Raw genomic sequence first — 14944 nt, forward strand, 5'->3', positions numbered from 1 at the left:
GGGCAGCTTCAGGCGATGTGAAGTGACTGATCTTACACCAAAACCAAACAAGCTGCAGACCAACTTCTCAGTTGCGTTTTGCTACCTGTGGTGGGTTACTTAGTGTAAGTTCAACTCTGTCCCATAGCTTTCATTCTTCTCAAGAGCTTCCATGAAGACACAGCAGGTCATAGAAGGTATTAAAGAGTATGGAGATAAGAAAAAGTATTTTTTCTAAATTCCACTATTTCCAGTATCACATTGAGAGAGACTTCCTTTGTGATAGATGGTCACTTCTCCTGAGAATTCTACAGGGTGCATAAAAGCCTCACTATTCTAACTCTCCTTGTACCTAAGAGCTGCCCCTAAACTCAGTTACTGTGGTTATTGAACTACTTATGGGGAATTGGTCTGTGTTGTAGAAATTACATGAATATTTATATTCTTTCCCAAACATGTTTGCTTTGAAGGAGGAGTTTCATTAGATGGCCCCTTTGTACCTAAAACTAATTCTATAACACTATACCCCCCCCAGTAGAAACCATTGTTTCCAATGTGATTTTAATTATCAGTGTTTACCTTTTTAAAGGACTATTACTACTTGAAATTCACTTTAGAAACAGAAAGGTGGCATCATACATTTAGATACCCAGATGTTGCTTTTAAGTGTTGAATAAAATGTTGAAATTAAAACACATAACTTGAGGGGTGCCTGGGTGGCTCAGTGGGTTAAGCCGCTGCCTTCGGCTCAGGTCATGATCTCAGGGTCCTGGGATTGAGTCCCGAATCGGGCTCTCTGCTCAGCAGGGAGCCTGCTCCCTCCTCTCTCTCCGCCTGCCTCTCTCTCTACTTGTGATCTCTCTCTGTCAAATAAATAAATAAAATCTTTAAAAAAAAAAAAACACATAACTTGGAAGAACCTGTTTTTGTCAGTGTTGTCAGATATTAGTTACATTAACATTTGTTTTTTTTCATGTTATAAATGATATAGGTTAAGGAAAATTTTTAAAATACAGGTAAGCAAAAAGAAAATTTAAAAATACTACCAATTCAAAAGTAATTGTTAAGACAAAGGGAAAAAGGAATCAATAAAGATAAAGGTGTAATGACTTATTTCATCTGTTTTTGATGCACATCTTTTCAAATTTTAACATCTCTGAAATGAGGGTGTGTGGAGTTTGCCCTTTTTTAGTGGTACGTGTTAACAGTGATGCTTCTTTTTTTTGGGTAGTATTTATTTATTTGATGGTGGGGGTGGGGAGAGAGAAAGAGAGTGCACGCACAGATGCTTCTTAAATCTTAAATTCAATGTTTCCTTTGTATTCAATGAAATACAGTAATTTGGGTTATAGATCCTTATGGGTAGAATAGCAAGTTTGAGGGACAGAACCTGGATGCCCCACAGGACAAGTTTTAAAAAGCTGAGGGGTGCCTGGGGGCTCAGTAGGTTAAGCGTCTGCCTTCGGCTCAGGCCAAGATCCTGGGGGCCTGGAATCAAGCCCCACATCCAATTCCCTGCTCGTGGGAAACCTGCTTTTCCGTCTCCTTTTGCCACTCACACTTGTGTTCTGTCCCTCTGTCAAATAAGTATTAATAAAATTAATAAAATATTAATAAAAAATTATAAAATGTGTCCTGTGCATATCTATATATTGTTTAAATGCAAAGTATCATGTATATGTATATATTTATTAGCTATTTTATAAAACCTATAGTTTGTGTTTTCTTCTAACTAGAAATTTAATAATTTCTTCCATTTATATATACATGCAGGAAATACTAAAGAATGAAAAACATAGAGAAGAAATTAAAATGAAAAATCAAGATCTTTATGAAAAAGAAAAACTCCTTAGCAAAGGGAGCAATGAAGAACTTTTATCTCCACCAGTTCAAACTCAGATCAAAGGGCATGCCTCTGCTCCCTACTTTGGAAAGGAAGAACCCACCGCGGCTCCCACCAGCACTGGTAAAACCTTTCAGCCAGGATCCTGGATGCCACAACGGGGCAAGAACCCCAATCAATGAATATACTGTGGTAGTATTTCATTTGTATGTAACTTTTTTAAAAATAAAATAAGTAAAAATTACTTTATTTTCTGACTGTACAGTAAGTAGTTCTCTAATCCATTAAGCTTAAGAATTCATTTTTAGTATGCATAAGAAATGTGAGATTATGAACTATAGAAACCTTTTATTTTAAAGTAATCTAGGGGCACCTGGGTGGCTTAGTTGGTTAAGCCTCTGCCTTCGACTTGAGTCATGATCTCAGAGTCCCAGCATCTAGCCCCATGTCGGGCTCCCTGCTAGGCGCTAGGCGCTAAGTCTGCTTTTCCCTCTCCTCCTGCCCCTCCCCCTGCTCTTTACTCCTCCTTCTTGTTCACTCTCAAATAAATAAAAGATTTTTAAGTAATCTTACACCCAATGTGGGGCTCAGACTTACAATCCTGAGATCAAGAGTCACATGCTCTACCAACTGAGCCAGCCAGGCACTCCGAAACCTAACTTCTTTTATGTTTAACTTTTTTTTTTTCCTTCAAAAATTTTATTTATTTATTTGACAGAGATCACAAGTAGGCAGAGAGAGGCGGGGAAGCAGGCTCCCCGCTAAGCAGAGAACCCGATGCTGGGCTCCATCCCAGCACCCTGGGATCATGACCTGAGCCGAAGGCAGAGGCGCAACCCACTGAGCCACCCAGGCACCCCTATGTTTAATTTCTTTATTTGCTTTAGTCATCATTCTGTTTATCAGTTCGCTTAGGTTTCCTCTCTTAGGATTGCTCCTTTGTGAAGTATCCTGTAGTTGTAAATGCTCAGTATATGTTGGATCTTTATGATCATTTCGGAACCCCAGTGTATATCATGATAGAAGGTAAGGCTAATTTGCGAGCTCTCCTAAAGTACCCAGTTAAAAAAAGAGAAAAATGAATTGGGGAGGGTATGTGCTATGGTGAGTGCTGTGAAGTGTGTAAACCTGGCGATTCACAGACCTGTACCCCTGGGGATAAAAATATATTATATGTTTATAAAAAATAAAATTTAAAAAAAAAAAGAAAAATGAGAAGACTGCCATTTCTGGAGAGGCAGTCTGTAAGATTCTAAAGGATTAATCAAAAACATGAACTTGGGGTGCCTGGGTGGCTCAGTGGGTTAAGCCTCTGCCTTCGGCTCAGGTCATGATCTCAGAGTTCTGGGATCGAGTCCCACATCAGGCTTTCTGCTTGGCAGGGAGCCTGCTTCCTCCTCTCTCTCTCTCCCCTCTCTCTCTCCCCCCTCTCTCTCTCTCTCTGTGCCTACTTGTGATCTCTCTCTGTCAAATAAATAAAATCTTAAAACAAAACAAAACAAAACAAAAAAAACCATGAACTTGGATAAAACATGTGGAGGCCAAGAAAAGGTAGCTGATAATGGAAAGTCATGAAGACCTGGAGTTTGAAAAGAGGAATCAGGACCAAGAGACACAAAAGTCTGAAAGGACAGTAAAGAGAGAAATGGTACAATAACTGGAGTTCCCTAAGTTTAAAAATTATTTTGAGAGGGGCTCCTGGGTGGCTCAGTCAGTTAAGTGTCCAACTCCTGATTTTGGCTCAGGTCATGATCTCAGGGTTGTGAGAGCAGAGCCTGCTTGGGATTCTAGCTCTGTCTCTCTCTCCCTCCGCACTATCCCCGCCACCCCCCCCCCACCACCGAAAAAGAAAAGAACAAAAAAAAATTCCTTTGAGAAAATGAAAAATAGAAGAGAGTACTCTGTGATTGCATGGACAGTGGGGATTCCAGTGGCTTATATATTGAAGAAAAACATAGATGGGTAATGTTAAAACACCCATTATTATACAAAAGTATTTTTGAAGGATCATATGTTTTCCGAAGTACACAACTAAGTTTTTATTGCTAAAATAGACTTCTCAGAATGTATGGCATTATAATAGGTGCTCAATATATATTTACTGAATAAGTGATTCAAATTTTAATGCTCTATAGGAAATCCCTGGTTACGTTTTAACAGTGACTTCCTAAAAACACCAGTTAACATTTTTACTTAATAGAAGTAAAAATTTTTAATTAGGAAATAAATTAGAGAAAAATACTTTATAAAATGTAATATTAAAACAAATAACCAAATATAATTACCATAACACACTTACTGAATGACAGAAAAGCCCCTTGATTAAAAATACTACCATTCCAGCAATCTCTTAATATGAGGTTACCCATTCTATCATTACAAAATAATACTACATTTTGCCATACAGGCAAAAAGAACTAGCCACCAGGCAGTATAAAAAGAGGTACAAATGACTGTAAATTAAGATGTTCCTGAGTCCTGGGTTACAAGAAAAATTGCAAATGTTCTAACATGCTAGACTATTTCTACTGCCAAGTTGCTATTAGCTTATTAAATGTATTCTATACATATCTTTTTATAAATGTTCGCCTTACAGTATGTAAATATTTTAACATATGACAGAATTTTCATTTTTATTTTTATGTTTTCATTGTAAAATACATTTTTTTTAAAGAACAAACTGATGATTACCAGACAGGAAGTGGGAGGGAGGATGAGTGAAATAGGTGAAGGGGATTAAGGAAAGCACTTGTGATGAGCACTGGGTGATGTATGGAAGTGCTCAATCACCGAAGTGTACACCTGAAACTAATGTTATACTGTATGTTAACTAACTGGAATTTAAGTAAAAACCTAAAAAAAGTAAATAGTAAATAGATGAGGCATTAAAAAAAAGTAAAATAAATTAAAATAACCTGTTTTATATAAGCAGCAAAAGAAAATCTTAACCAAAAGTCCTTGTGGGAAAATACCCGAAGATTATGATACTGGCCCACCATTATTAGTAGAGCATGCACTTAAAAAAAAAAAAAAAAAAAAAGACTATTTTAAAATAATCTCCATGTCCAATGTGGGGCTCAAACTTACAGCCCCAAGATCAAGAGTCACACATTCTACTGACTGAACGAGCCAGATACCAATCCTAGAGCATGCAGTTTTAAAGTGATTTCAAGAACTGGAAATGACATTTATAGTAATCCATCCACACTCCTTTCCTCAAGACTAGTATTTTTTTGGATGACTGGTGGCGCTGTTAGATGGCATCAAAACAGTTTAATGTCCTACATAAAAATTTAACTATAACTTTGGCCTAACTCAAATTACCCTTCTAAGCAATCTTTTTTATATTTGGCTTTTATGCCAGACACATGCAAAGCACAATTAAAGTATTAAATAAAGTATTAGTTTGTCCACCATATGTTGTATTTTCATTAGTTATATTTTGGACATTTATAAGTTTTTTTTAATGAAAATGTCTTAAAATAAGTAAATGAAAATGTCTTGATTTCTTTAAGACAGACTTTAGACCTATGCAAAATTTTTTTAATTCCAAAAGTAAAAATGTTCATTTCAAAGTAATTAAAGTATCATATATACCTTATGTACTTTCTCAGAGGTAAATTGTTCTTGATTTCCCATAACTGTGCTATGTGTGCATGTAGCAGACTTTTGACCGTTCAAGTACAGAAAATGTGTTGGCTGTTGGTTCAATCATACAAATCTAGCCTATGAGCTATAACTTGGATATGTGATGTTGAAAATCAGTAAAAATGGAGGAAAAATAATTTTCCCATTATCTGTTACTCTTTTCCACTTCTACTTTTACAAACTGATTTCTGGCTGTCACTTATTTCATTTCTTAATTTAATCAGCCTTGAATCAGCCTTATATTTTTTATCTCATTAACCACACTATTTAAAATGTAATCTGATCTCACCAAACAAAAAATAAAACAGAAAAAAATAAAATAAAATCTAACCTAAATTTAAACAGAACAGGCTTTCTTAAACTATGTTTGTGTTCCTTGGGGAAAAAAACAGAAGTGAGAAGAGTCTATAATAGTCAAATTAAGTTAAAAGATTCCAAGAAATCACATAGGAATAAACCCTAAGTTCTATTTTATATATCCCAAACTTGTGGTCTTTGAACATGCAATCTGTTTTAATATGTTTGAGAAATATACACACATGTACATGTATATAGTCCAGATATGGAGTAAATCCGAGTGATGCTATAACCAACTACAGACATAAAAACAATCATGAATAGGAATCAGACTTCCTCTCATGTAATACCAGATGAGCTGTAAGTGCCCCTTGCCCCTTTATATTCTGTATAAGGAGAGAACGAATAGGTCAGGAGCTGCTAATTATAATTTATCTCAACACTGGTTTCCAGCTCACAGCATGGTAAGCTTACTTCATTTGCTTACTCTAATTTCAAGAAATAAAAGCAAAAAATGGTACACTAAAAAGTATATCTCATACAGTGATACCATGCTGAAGTTTGTCACATGGATAGTATGAATCAAATTCTGACACACAAACTTTTTTTCTTCTTTTTGAGTAAAATGTCTGTTACAAGCAGCCTGTGTTTTTCCCAAAACCAGCCATAAAAAGGTAACTGATTATATTAGTTCTCAAAACTTCAAAAACAGCACAAAAGGCAATTTTTAAAAGAAGTATTACAGCTAATAGTAAAACATTCTTTCATCAATAGTACTATTTGTTGCAGTGAGAAAAGATTGATTTTTCTGAAGGATCCCAACCCTCATAATATTCTATTTTACATCCCCCCATTTCCCTCATACACATAAACATACAGACATCCATATTATAAAACCTAATGATTTCACATATATTAAAAAAGGCTCCATAAATGTTGGAAAAGCTAAAGCTAATGAAACAAATGGCATATGTCAAATACAAAACTGGCACGTGTTAAGACTTTAAAGAAATTATAGAAGAAGATTTCAGTTAAATATCTTTAAATTGTAACAAGAAAACCAATGAAAACACAGCTCTAGTAGATAACTAAAAATTATGGTGAATGTATCTTTTGCTTCGATTTTTTTTTTTATTTAAAAGATTTTATTTATTTATTTGACAGAGAGAGATCACAAGTAGACAGGGAGGCAGGCAGAGAGAGAGAGGAGGAAGCAGGCTCCCTGCTGAGCAGAGAGCCCTATGCAGCTCAATCCCAGGACTCTGGAATCATGACCTGAGCCAAAGGCAGAAGCTTTAACCCACTGAGCCACCCAGGCGCCCCCATTTTAGATATATCTTAACCTCGTTTTTCTTCAACTGTGCTCTGCAGACCCAGGAGGGCCAGTAGGTCTATAGAAGCATATTTTTAATTTTAATTTCAATGGTAATTTCAACTATTAAAAGTTCAGTGACCAAAAAAAAAAAAAAAAGAAAAAGAAAAAAATAGTTCAGTGACTAAAAAAGATCACTAGATATCCTACCTCGGTTAAGTAATGAAATGGAAGTTGCAATATGTTCACTCCAATGGCATCACGTAAGAACTGACAACCTAAAGTGAAAGTACTAAGTAGTGTTCAGACCAGTCCAGAAGCATTCTCAGGAGTCCTTAGGTTTTCATAGTTGAGAAATATTGCTCTTAACTTTTGTAAGTAGGCTTTTAGCTAGAAATGAAACTCAAAACTCTGTGAAAAGTCTAACTTCTATAACATATCTAACTTTAATTACTTTATTATTAACCCCCCTTTAAAAAAAAACCCAGGACCTCTTTATAAAAAAGTATCAAATTTATTTCAGTATCTAGTTTCACTTTTAAATTAAAGCTGGTGGACAATTTTTTATAATTTAAAATTCATTATCAGAGGTGAGGAAAATATTAATAAGCTATTATATACTGACAGCAAATAAAATTATTAGACATGCATTTATAAAAGCCATGTTTAATAGTAGAAAGTTCCAGTTATACTACTTGGCTGAAGGAAATATCCTTTAGCTCTTTATTTCTAATTTTAACACATTCTCATTTTGACATAATTTGCCTTTTTCACCCAATTACTAGTATGATGAACGAAATTTTTCCAAATGTTAAAGTTTTACCACTTATGCAATAGGACTTAACTATTACTTTTTTAGAATTCCTTACGAGAAGTCTGAAATTTTAATTGTCACCATGAACGTGCTTGATCGTAGAATATCATTATTAGATAAATTAAAATGAAGACTGGAATAAAAACACAAAAGTGGCATCTATATAATGAACAAATTATATGGTAAGACATTTTAACTACTTTACATTTCTACATAGCACAATAAAGAATAAACTTGTTCCAAGGAAACACAAAGTTTGGCATTTTTACTGCAAGCTTTAAATCATAGTGTTATTCTACTCAACAAGACATCTCTAAGAAAATGGCAGGTTTACAAGTACAAAAACTGTTCTATCTGGTAGGTGGTATTCTACATAGCCAATAGGAGAATTCTTTATAAAACGAGATTTTAAAAAAGGCAGAATGTCTGATAATTATCTCAAAGGCTAATGAGAAAAATGCAAAACATGGTCATTGGTTAGTATGTGGCTTTGAGAAAGCCAGAAATTATTCTATTCCAAAAAAGAAGCAATAATAATAAAAGATGTAAATAATATACTATATGCCTTTTTAAGCCAAAGCACACTTTCACCTCAGGACAGTTTTGATTTTTACATTCTCAAGTCCCTTTGTCCTGAACAGGACCCCATTCTAAGCCATTATTTGAATAGAGTTCATAATGTATAGTCATTTTTCTCCACAGGCTATTTTCATTTCAGAACATAAGCTGCAAAGTGGCAAATGACTAAGTCAATTATAAAGAATTTATAGCATAATAAATGCCAGTTTACAGTAACTGTCAACAGACTTCTACACCAAAATCTAAAAGTTGCTGCAATAGAGGTCATAACTAACATGATTCTTACAAGGTGCTCCAACTTTGTTTACAACAAATTACTGACATAAAAACCAGAAAAGAAACCTTAGTGGGTCCTTTCAACACTGCATTAATTTTCCAAATTATATTCTTCTGGTTCTATAGCCTGTTTGTTCATTCCTTCAATCCTTTTTTAGTCGTTTAGCTTTTGCAATATTTTCTTGACGTTTTTGTTTCTTCTTTTGCTCCTTTTCCCTGGCCTCAATCATCTTGGCCAATTTCCAGGACAGTACTGCACTTGCTAGAAACAATGGAGTAAGGGCCAGGATAACTGTTGTAAGGAAGCCATATGGGTCCTTTGCAGCCCATTCCACAACATACTCAGCCCAAGCCTTTATATCAAACATCTTTGTAGCTGTCTTTGGAAAAGAAAAGAGAGGGGCAAGAAGAGAAAAGACTTCGTGATTAATCAAATTTTGAAAGAGTTACATCATACAATTATTTAACTCAGAATTCTGTTATTACTGATTAGCTTTTTGTTTTTAAAAACCATCAATTAGTACTATTTTAATATGGACTGTTACCTCCAGTTAAGAAGAAACAAACTAGGGTAACATTTAAAAGATTTAAGATAAAAGTAAAAACTATCTGGAATCTGTCATAGGGACTATGCATTCTTTGTACTCAAGACAAATTTTATTTAGCACAGACTTTTGAAGGAATCTTAAGCACTCATTCCAGGAAACAGCAGAATCCTGTTATTTTTTTTGACACAGCCTTAGTATTAAGTACTAATTAACAAAAGTATGATTCATCAAATTTGGTGTATGAAAAGGACAAGCCACAGAGTACATGAAATGCTTGGGGAAAGGAAGGTAACGGAGGGCTGTTTCCAAGAATGAAAAGGACGGGGTATGGGAAGCGTATAAATATCCACATTCATATGCAAAGAGATACAAGCAAAAAATGACATGCTATTTTATGCCCTCTTTTGGCTCTGGAGACTCCTCCTTGAGGACATAATTTAATAAATGACAAAATTACCCATAACAGGTGTTATGCATTTTGTTCCACTGAGTTGGTATGGGAGGGCAATCTGGTAAATAAGAACGGAATGGATCTGAGTGACATTTTCTATTTTGCCTCAGAGGCTTTTCAACCTTCTACTTCTACTCAAAGGTGAAAATTAAGAATACTTGAGTAGGGGGGCGCCTGGGTGGCTCAGTGGGTTAAAGCCTCTGCTTTCGGCTCAGGTCATGATCCTGGTCCTGGGATCGAGCCTGGGTGGCTCAGAGGGTTAAGCCTCTGCCTTCGGCTCTCGGGTCATAGGTTTTGGGATCCAGCCCAGCATCGGATGGCTCTCTGCTCAGCAGGGAGCCTGCTTCCTCCTCTCTCTCTGCCTGCCTCTCTGCCTACTTGTGATTTCTGTCTGTCAAATAAATAAATAAAATATTTAAAAAAAAAAAAGAATACTTGGGTAGGAATGGGTGTACATACAACCACAATTTCAGCTGGGATTTAAAGTCATCTACCTTATGCTTGAGTACTTCTTTCCAACTTTGTCCTGGGATTATTAATGGGCCAATTACAATTTCAGATGACCCTTGCTTGTTTGTCGTCTTCTTTTTTAGCTCTACCATACACTCGTGAGAGAAGGTTTAAATTTTACATACTGGGTGGGTTGAAAAGAACAGATAAAAGAAAAAAAGTTTAAGTCACAACTTTCAGGATAACTTTAAAACACTTTCAAATGGACAATTTCAAAACTGTCTACTTGCAACCTATAAATGACATGTAAAACTGCCTGGCACATTATGGACATTTAATACCTATTTCTTCCTAATTTGAAGAAAATCATTACTACAATTGCAAAGGCACTCTAAGAAAATCCTATTGGAGTAATTACAAATATTTTACTAAGTTACTTCAAAAATAAAATTATGAAGCTCACGGACATATAAAAAGACAAATTAATTCACTGATAAGTTACAGCACATCCATTCCTAGGTTTTTAACTTTTTATACTAAAAAAATCGTTAACTTGTTAGGTACATAATTAAAAATTCTACATCTCACTTTATTCTTTAAAGGATTTTTGGTCTCCCTATTATACAATTCGTGTTCTTTACAGAAAACCAAAACAAAATATAGATCAGCCACAATCCCGTTACCTCAATGAAATTACCACTGGCTTTAATATCCTTCCACCGGTCTCTTCCTATTTTCAACAGAAAACACTAAAGTGCCGCTAGTATATTGTTAAATAGTCCAGCCTCCGCCCCCTGCCCTTGAATTCTTAGGCCCACACAGAGATCCCATCTGTTCCTTCAAGCTTCTCCAGCACGGTAATGAATTAACTAAGGCAATATGCAAAAAAGAGTAACGCGGAAGTGAAGGACCTGGTTTGTGGCTAAGTTTTAGCCGTTAACACAAAAAAGTTATCGTCCACAGGCCACAAAGCTCCCGTGCACTTCAATTTCGGACCCAAACGCACGTGTCTCCACACTTAGAGGAATCAGTATCACTCTTCTTTCCGTAAAGGGTCGACCGGGCTTGATCTCCAAACCAGACCTGCCCGGCGCCTGAAGCTGCCCGGGAAGGTACTTCACCGCGATCCGCACGTCCCGGCCATCCCTGCTTCGCCCTTGTTCATTCCCGCTTTACTATCCCATCCGGCCGCCTGTCCGGGGGCCACGTTGAAGCACCCCTCGGCCTCAGTGGGCAATAGCCCGAGGTGGGGGGCTCGGAAAGCGGGTGGTTTCCAGGAATCCGGACTTGGTCCCGCCACAGCCCAGTCCGCCGGCGCCTTGGCCACCTCCTCCGGGAACGCGAGCAGAAGGGTCACCAGCAGCCCACCCTACACCACCGCCAGGCTCTTGGGTTCAGACCCCTACTCCCAACTCACCTCCAGGCCGGAAGCAGGAAGGCGGAAGCCGCGGCTTTCCCGTCCCGCCCACAGGCCGGCCTCAGCCCCGAGTGGGCCTGAGGAAGTCGAAGGGCCAGTTTCCGGCTGCGCCATTGCTATGTGGGTCCCGGGACCTGGGCTTCGGGACTCGCGGGGGTGGGGAGGGCCGGGGAGGACGGCGCCCGGCTACCTGGGGAGCGGCAGGTGAGGCCGCGCCGGGCGTGTGGCAGCGCCCCGGCTGGCCTCTGGCGGGGAGCCCGAGACAGTCGCCTGCTGCGGGACGAAGGGGCGTGGGTGGACTCAGTCTCCAGGAGGCGGTCCGGTACCCTGCCGGCCCTCTGCCCCAGATGTCGGCCGGGAGACAGCTCCCTGCCGTGCTGGAACCAGACCGTTGATGGCGGGCCCCGGTGGGTGATGTATGTAGCCCCTGAAAACAGGCTGAAGAGCGGCGGCAAGAAAGGAGTTGGTCTCCGCAAACCGTCCGAAGTCAAGGTGAGGGTCCCACAGAGACTGTTGAAGGATTCTGGCAAGTTCCTCCTCCCGGTTCACACTCCACCCTTTGCCCCTCTCATCTTCTGGTTGGACAATAGTTAAAGCCTCACGTACTGCCGACAACGAAGCAGCTGGACCATGGTGGCTCCACCGAACCCTATTACTAAGGAAAAATGCAACCGTTCTGGGTGAAGAGGGGATTTTTGCTGTTTGTTTTTAGTTTGAGAACCTAACTCATTTCACACACACACACACACACACACACGAAATGAACCGTACTTGCCCAAAGTACTCGGTAAATAAACTGAGCATAGAATTCCCAGAGATACTTGTTCTTTCAATACACAAAGGGATGCAAAAGTCAACAAGCAGAAAGAATGAGCTTAATATTGTCTTCTAATCTACAGGAACTGAGAGATTAACTCTGGTTTGGTTGGTGACCAAATTTTATGATTGCTTGCACCAGACTGCTCTGTTTGACTACCGCTGAGAATGTTGCAAGACCTCTTCACTTTTGTGTGCCAAATACAGCAGGTTTTTATTCTTGAGAGACTATAGAATGTTCTCTTTGAGGAGCAAGCTGTGACATGCATAACTAGTTTAGATATAACAACAGTAACTATTATTTATCAGGGAACAGGCTTTTGGCAAATAATCTAGTGATCAAAAATACTGTTCGTTGAGCATATGTTAATGTTTGTATGTTGTATTAGCAGCAGTTGTTTTCTTACTCATTCTTGTTCGAAAACTTGGATGATGGTTTCAAAGCTTGTGCTGCTTGGACCTAACCTGTACTTGTAGTAGCCAGAAAAAGCAGACTTGGTCACTGGATTGTGTATACCGAAAACTTCACTTGCTAGAGGGAACTATGTGAGCTCTAAAAAACTGGTTCAGATAGTAACTGCAGGAGGGGGTCAGGATGTATTTTAACATCCTTCACTCCAGAGGCCAAGGTGTGTGTGTGTTTTGATTTAATTACGGATACACAACATACCCAATTACTGCCTTCCCAGTAGTTCGCTCTGCTGCTTCCCTTGTTAAATGCACTGGAGACTTGAGCTGCAAAAAAGGGTGCATAAGAAAGAGGCCTCTGTAGCTCTTTGGCTGTAGTCTCGACCCTGCCTTCACAGCCTAATACTACTGACCTAGTTTTCAGTTCCAGGACAAAATGCAAGCCCAGGAGTAGTAGGGGTTGCCACAGCTGAGCCCCTTCATGCAACCTGCATTGCTTTCATGAAAGATGGTATCAAGATTGGTTCAGATACTGTGCACTATTTTCTGTAGTGAGGAGTCTTGTGAGTTGTGAAGCTGCTGATCTGTATACACTGTAAGTCACTCTGAGCTGGTTCCCTCTTCTTTATGTGGAACGTACACTAGGTCATCTCTAGTGTTCTTTCAGCTTTAAAGTTATGTCAGTTGGACTGGGCTTGGCAATTTTTCTAACTTATGCTTCGTAAGTGGCAGCAGAACAAGGAATTTAGTGGAAACATAGCCAATTTTCTTAAGGTCTTATTCTTTATTTGAAAAGATCCTCAGTTGGATTTTATTCTTTCACAAATGCCTTTAAGAATGCCAATTTAGAATAACAAGAAAATAAGCTCTGCTTGTGTTTATTTTTAAGAAATCTTACTCATGTAACTTGAGCCAAATTAACAAAGCTTTAAACTATTAAGGATTTGTCTTTGCATAATTCCTGTGTAGTGTATCGTGCCTCCCACCCCATTCACACTCGTTATCTTGAAAAAAAGAACATTACAAAATTTTAACCGTTTTTTTTCCTCTTGAGAAGGTAAGCCCTACTCTGTCATTTGCTTAAAAAGTTTTTTTTTTTTTTTTTTTTTTTGGTGGCAATGCTGGGGACCGAATAAAAAGTATTTGTCTGTTGGTGGTACAAAGTTGCATTTTCCCCTTGACTTATGTCAAAATTGTGAGTGAAAAAAAAATCATGAATGAGTAAAACCTGAACAAGATTCTGTTATAAAAACCTAAACTTGACTAAAGATCTTGAGAACTTTCCTACCTGCTCAACATTTGGTGCTTATTTCTCTGCAGTAACAGTTCACATATTTGACTTAATTTGATGAAATTGGTTTCTTCCCTAAATTTTATTGTTAGTTTCTTCCTTTAATTGAAACATAATGAAAATACATTTCTTTTTTTTTTAAGAGTTTATTTATTTGAAAGAGTGTGTACGTGGGTGCAGGCCAAGTTGGGGGAAGGGCAGAAAGTGAGGGATAAGCATCCTCCCCGCTGAGCAAGGAGCCAGATGTGAGGCTCTATCCCAGGACCCCAAGATCACAACCTGAACCAAAATCAGACAGTTAACTGAATGAGCCACCCAAGTGCCCTGAAAATACATTTCTTAAAGGGCACAGTTATTGATTTAATAAGTAATAATCAGGTCTTAGCAGTATTTGCAAGATCATATTGAAGAATAATAATTTCTTAAAAGCTCTTTATTGAGTATTCACTATATACCAGGTACTGGGCTAGATGCTTCAGATCTATTATTACTAATCCTGGGACTAAACAACCCCAAATGATAATGTTCTCATACCCATTTTACAGATAAGGAATCAGAGACTTGAAAAGGAGTAGAGCAGGATTTTAAACCCATCTGGCCAAAATCCCTGCTCTTCCTTAATATCCAAAGACTTATCAAAAAATGTTGATTTCATAAAATGAAAGTATATTTTTTAATTTTGTTAATTAACTGATTATCACAATCAAAAAATATCCATACTTTAGAATTTCTTATTGCCCAGTTGGTGGCAGCATGTCTCAAAGAGCTAGTGTGGTGCAAAAGGTTCTCTCCAACTTTGCCAGTTGATTTGCTTC

At 37.9% G+C, this 14944-nt stretch overlaps 2 protein-coding genes and 1 long non-coding RNA gene across 7 annotated transcripts in view; 2 read left to right on the top strand and 1 right to left on the bottom strand.

The window, feature by feature from the left end:
• NDUFAF2 (NADH:ubiquinone oxidoreductase complex assembly factor 2) overlaps positions 1-2066 on the top strand; it is a 161902-nt gene extending 159836 nt beyond the window's left edge. Inside the window, exon 4 of the mRNA XM_047729475.1 lies at positions 1753-2066. Within this exon, the coding sequence (XP_047585431.1) occupies positions 1753-2004 (252 nt within the window). The 3' untranslated portion in view covers positions 2005-2066. The remainder of the gene's footprint in view (positions 1-1752) is intronic.
• Positions 2067-7571: 5505 nt separating this feature from the next.
• Positions 7572-11749, bottom strand: SMIM15 (small integral membrane protein 15). Of its 4 annotated transcripts, none has more exons than XM_047731667.1 (3): positions 11615-11749; positions 10242-10381; positions 7572-9128 (listed from the first exon to the last, which is right to left on the bottom strand). In XM_047731667.1, the coding sequence occupies exons 2-3, from the start codon at positions 10347-10349 to the stop codon at positions 8892-8894; spliced, it is 345 nt and encodes a 114-aa protein (XP_047587623.1). In that variant the 5' UTR covers positions 10350-10381; positions 11615-11749; the 3' UTR covers positions 7572-8891. The 4 variants fall into 4 exon arrangements, with proteins under 4 accessions (XP_047587623.1, XP_047587624.1, XP_047587622.1 ...); XM_047731668.1 differs by lacking the exon at positions 11615-11749 and adding an exon at positions 11204-11584; XM_047731666.1 differs by lacking the exon at positions 11615-11749 and adding an exon at positions 11109-11584.
• A 218-nt stretch (positions 11750-11967) lies between these two features.
• LOC125101042 (uncharacterized) overlaps positions 11968-14944 on the top strand; it is a 104599-nt gene continuing 101622 nt past the window's right edge. For both annotated transcript variants that reach the window (XR_007127739.1, XR_007127740.1), the window contains exon 1: positions 11968-12106. This is a non-coding gene — a long non-coding RNA (uncharacterized LOC125101042). The remainder of the gene's footprint in view (positions 12107-14944) is intronic.

Source organism: Lutra lutra, chromosome 5 (assembly GCF_902655055.1).
Source record: "Lutra lutra chromosome 5, mLutLut1.2, whole genome shotgun sequence".
Taxonomy (NCBI): domain Eukaryota; kingdom Metazoa; phylum Chordata; class Mammalia; order Carnivora; family Mustelidae; genus Lutra; species Lutra lutra.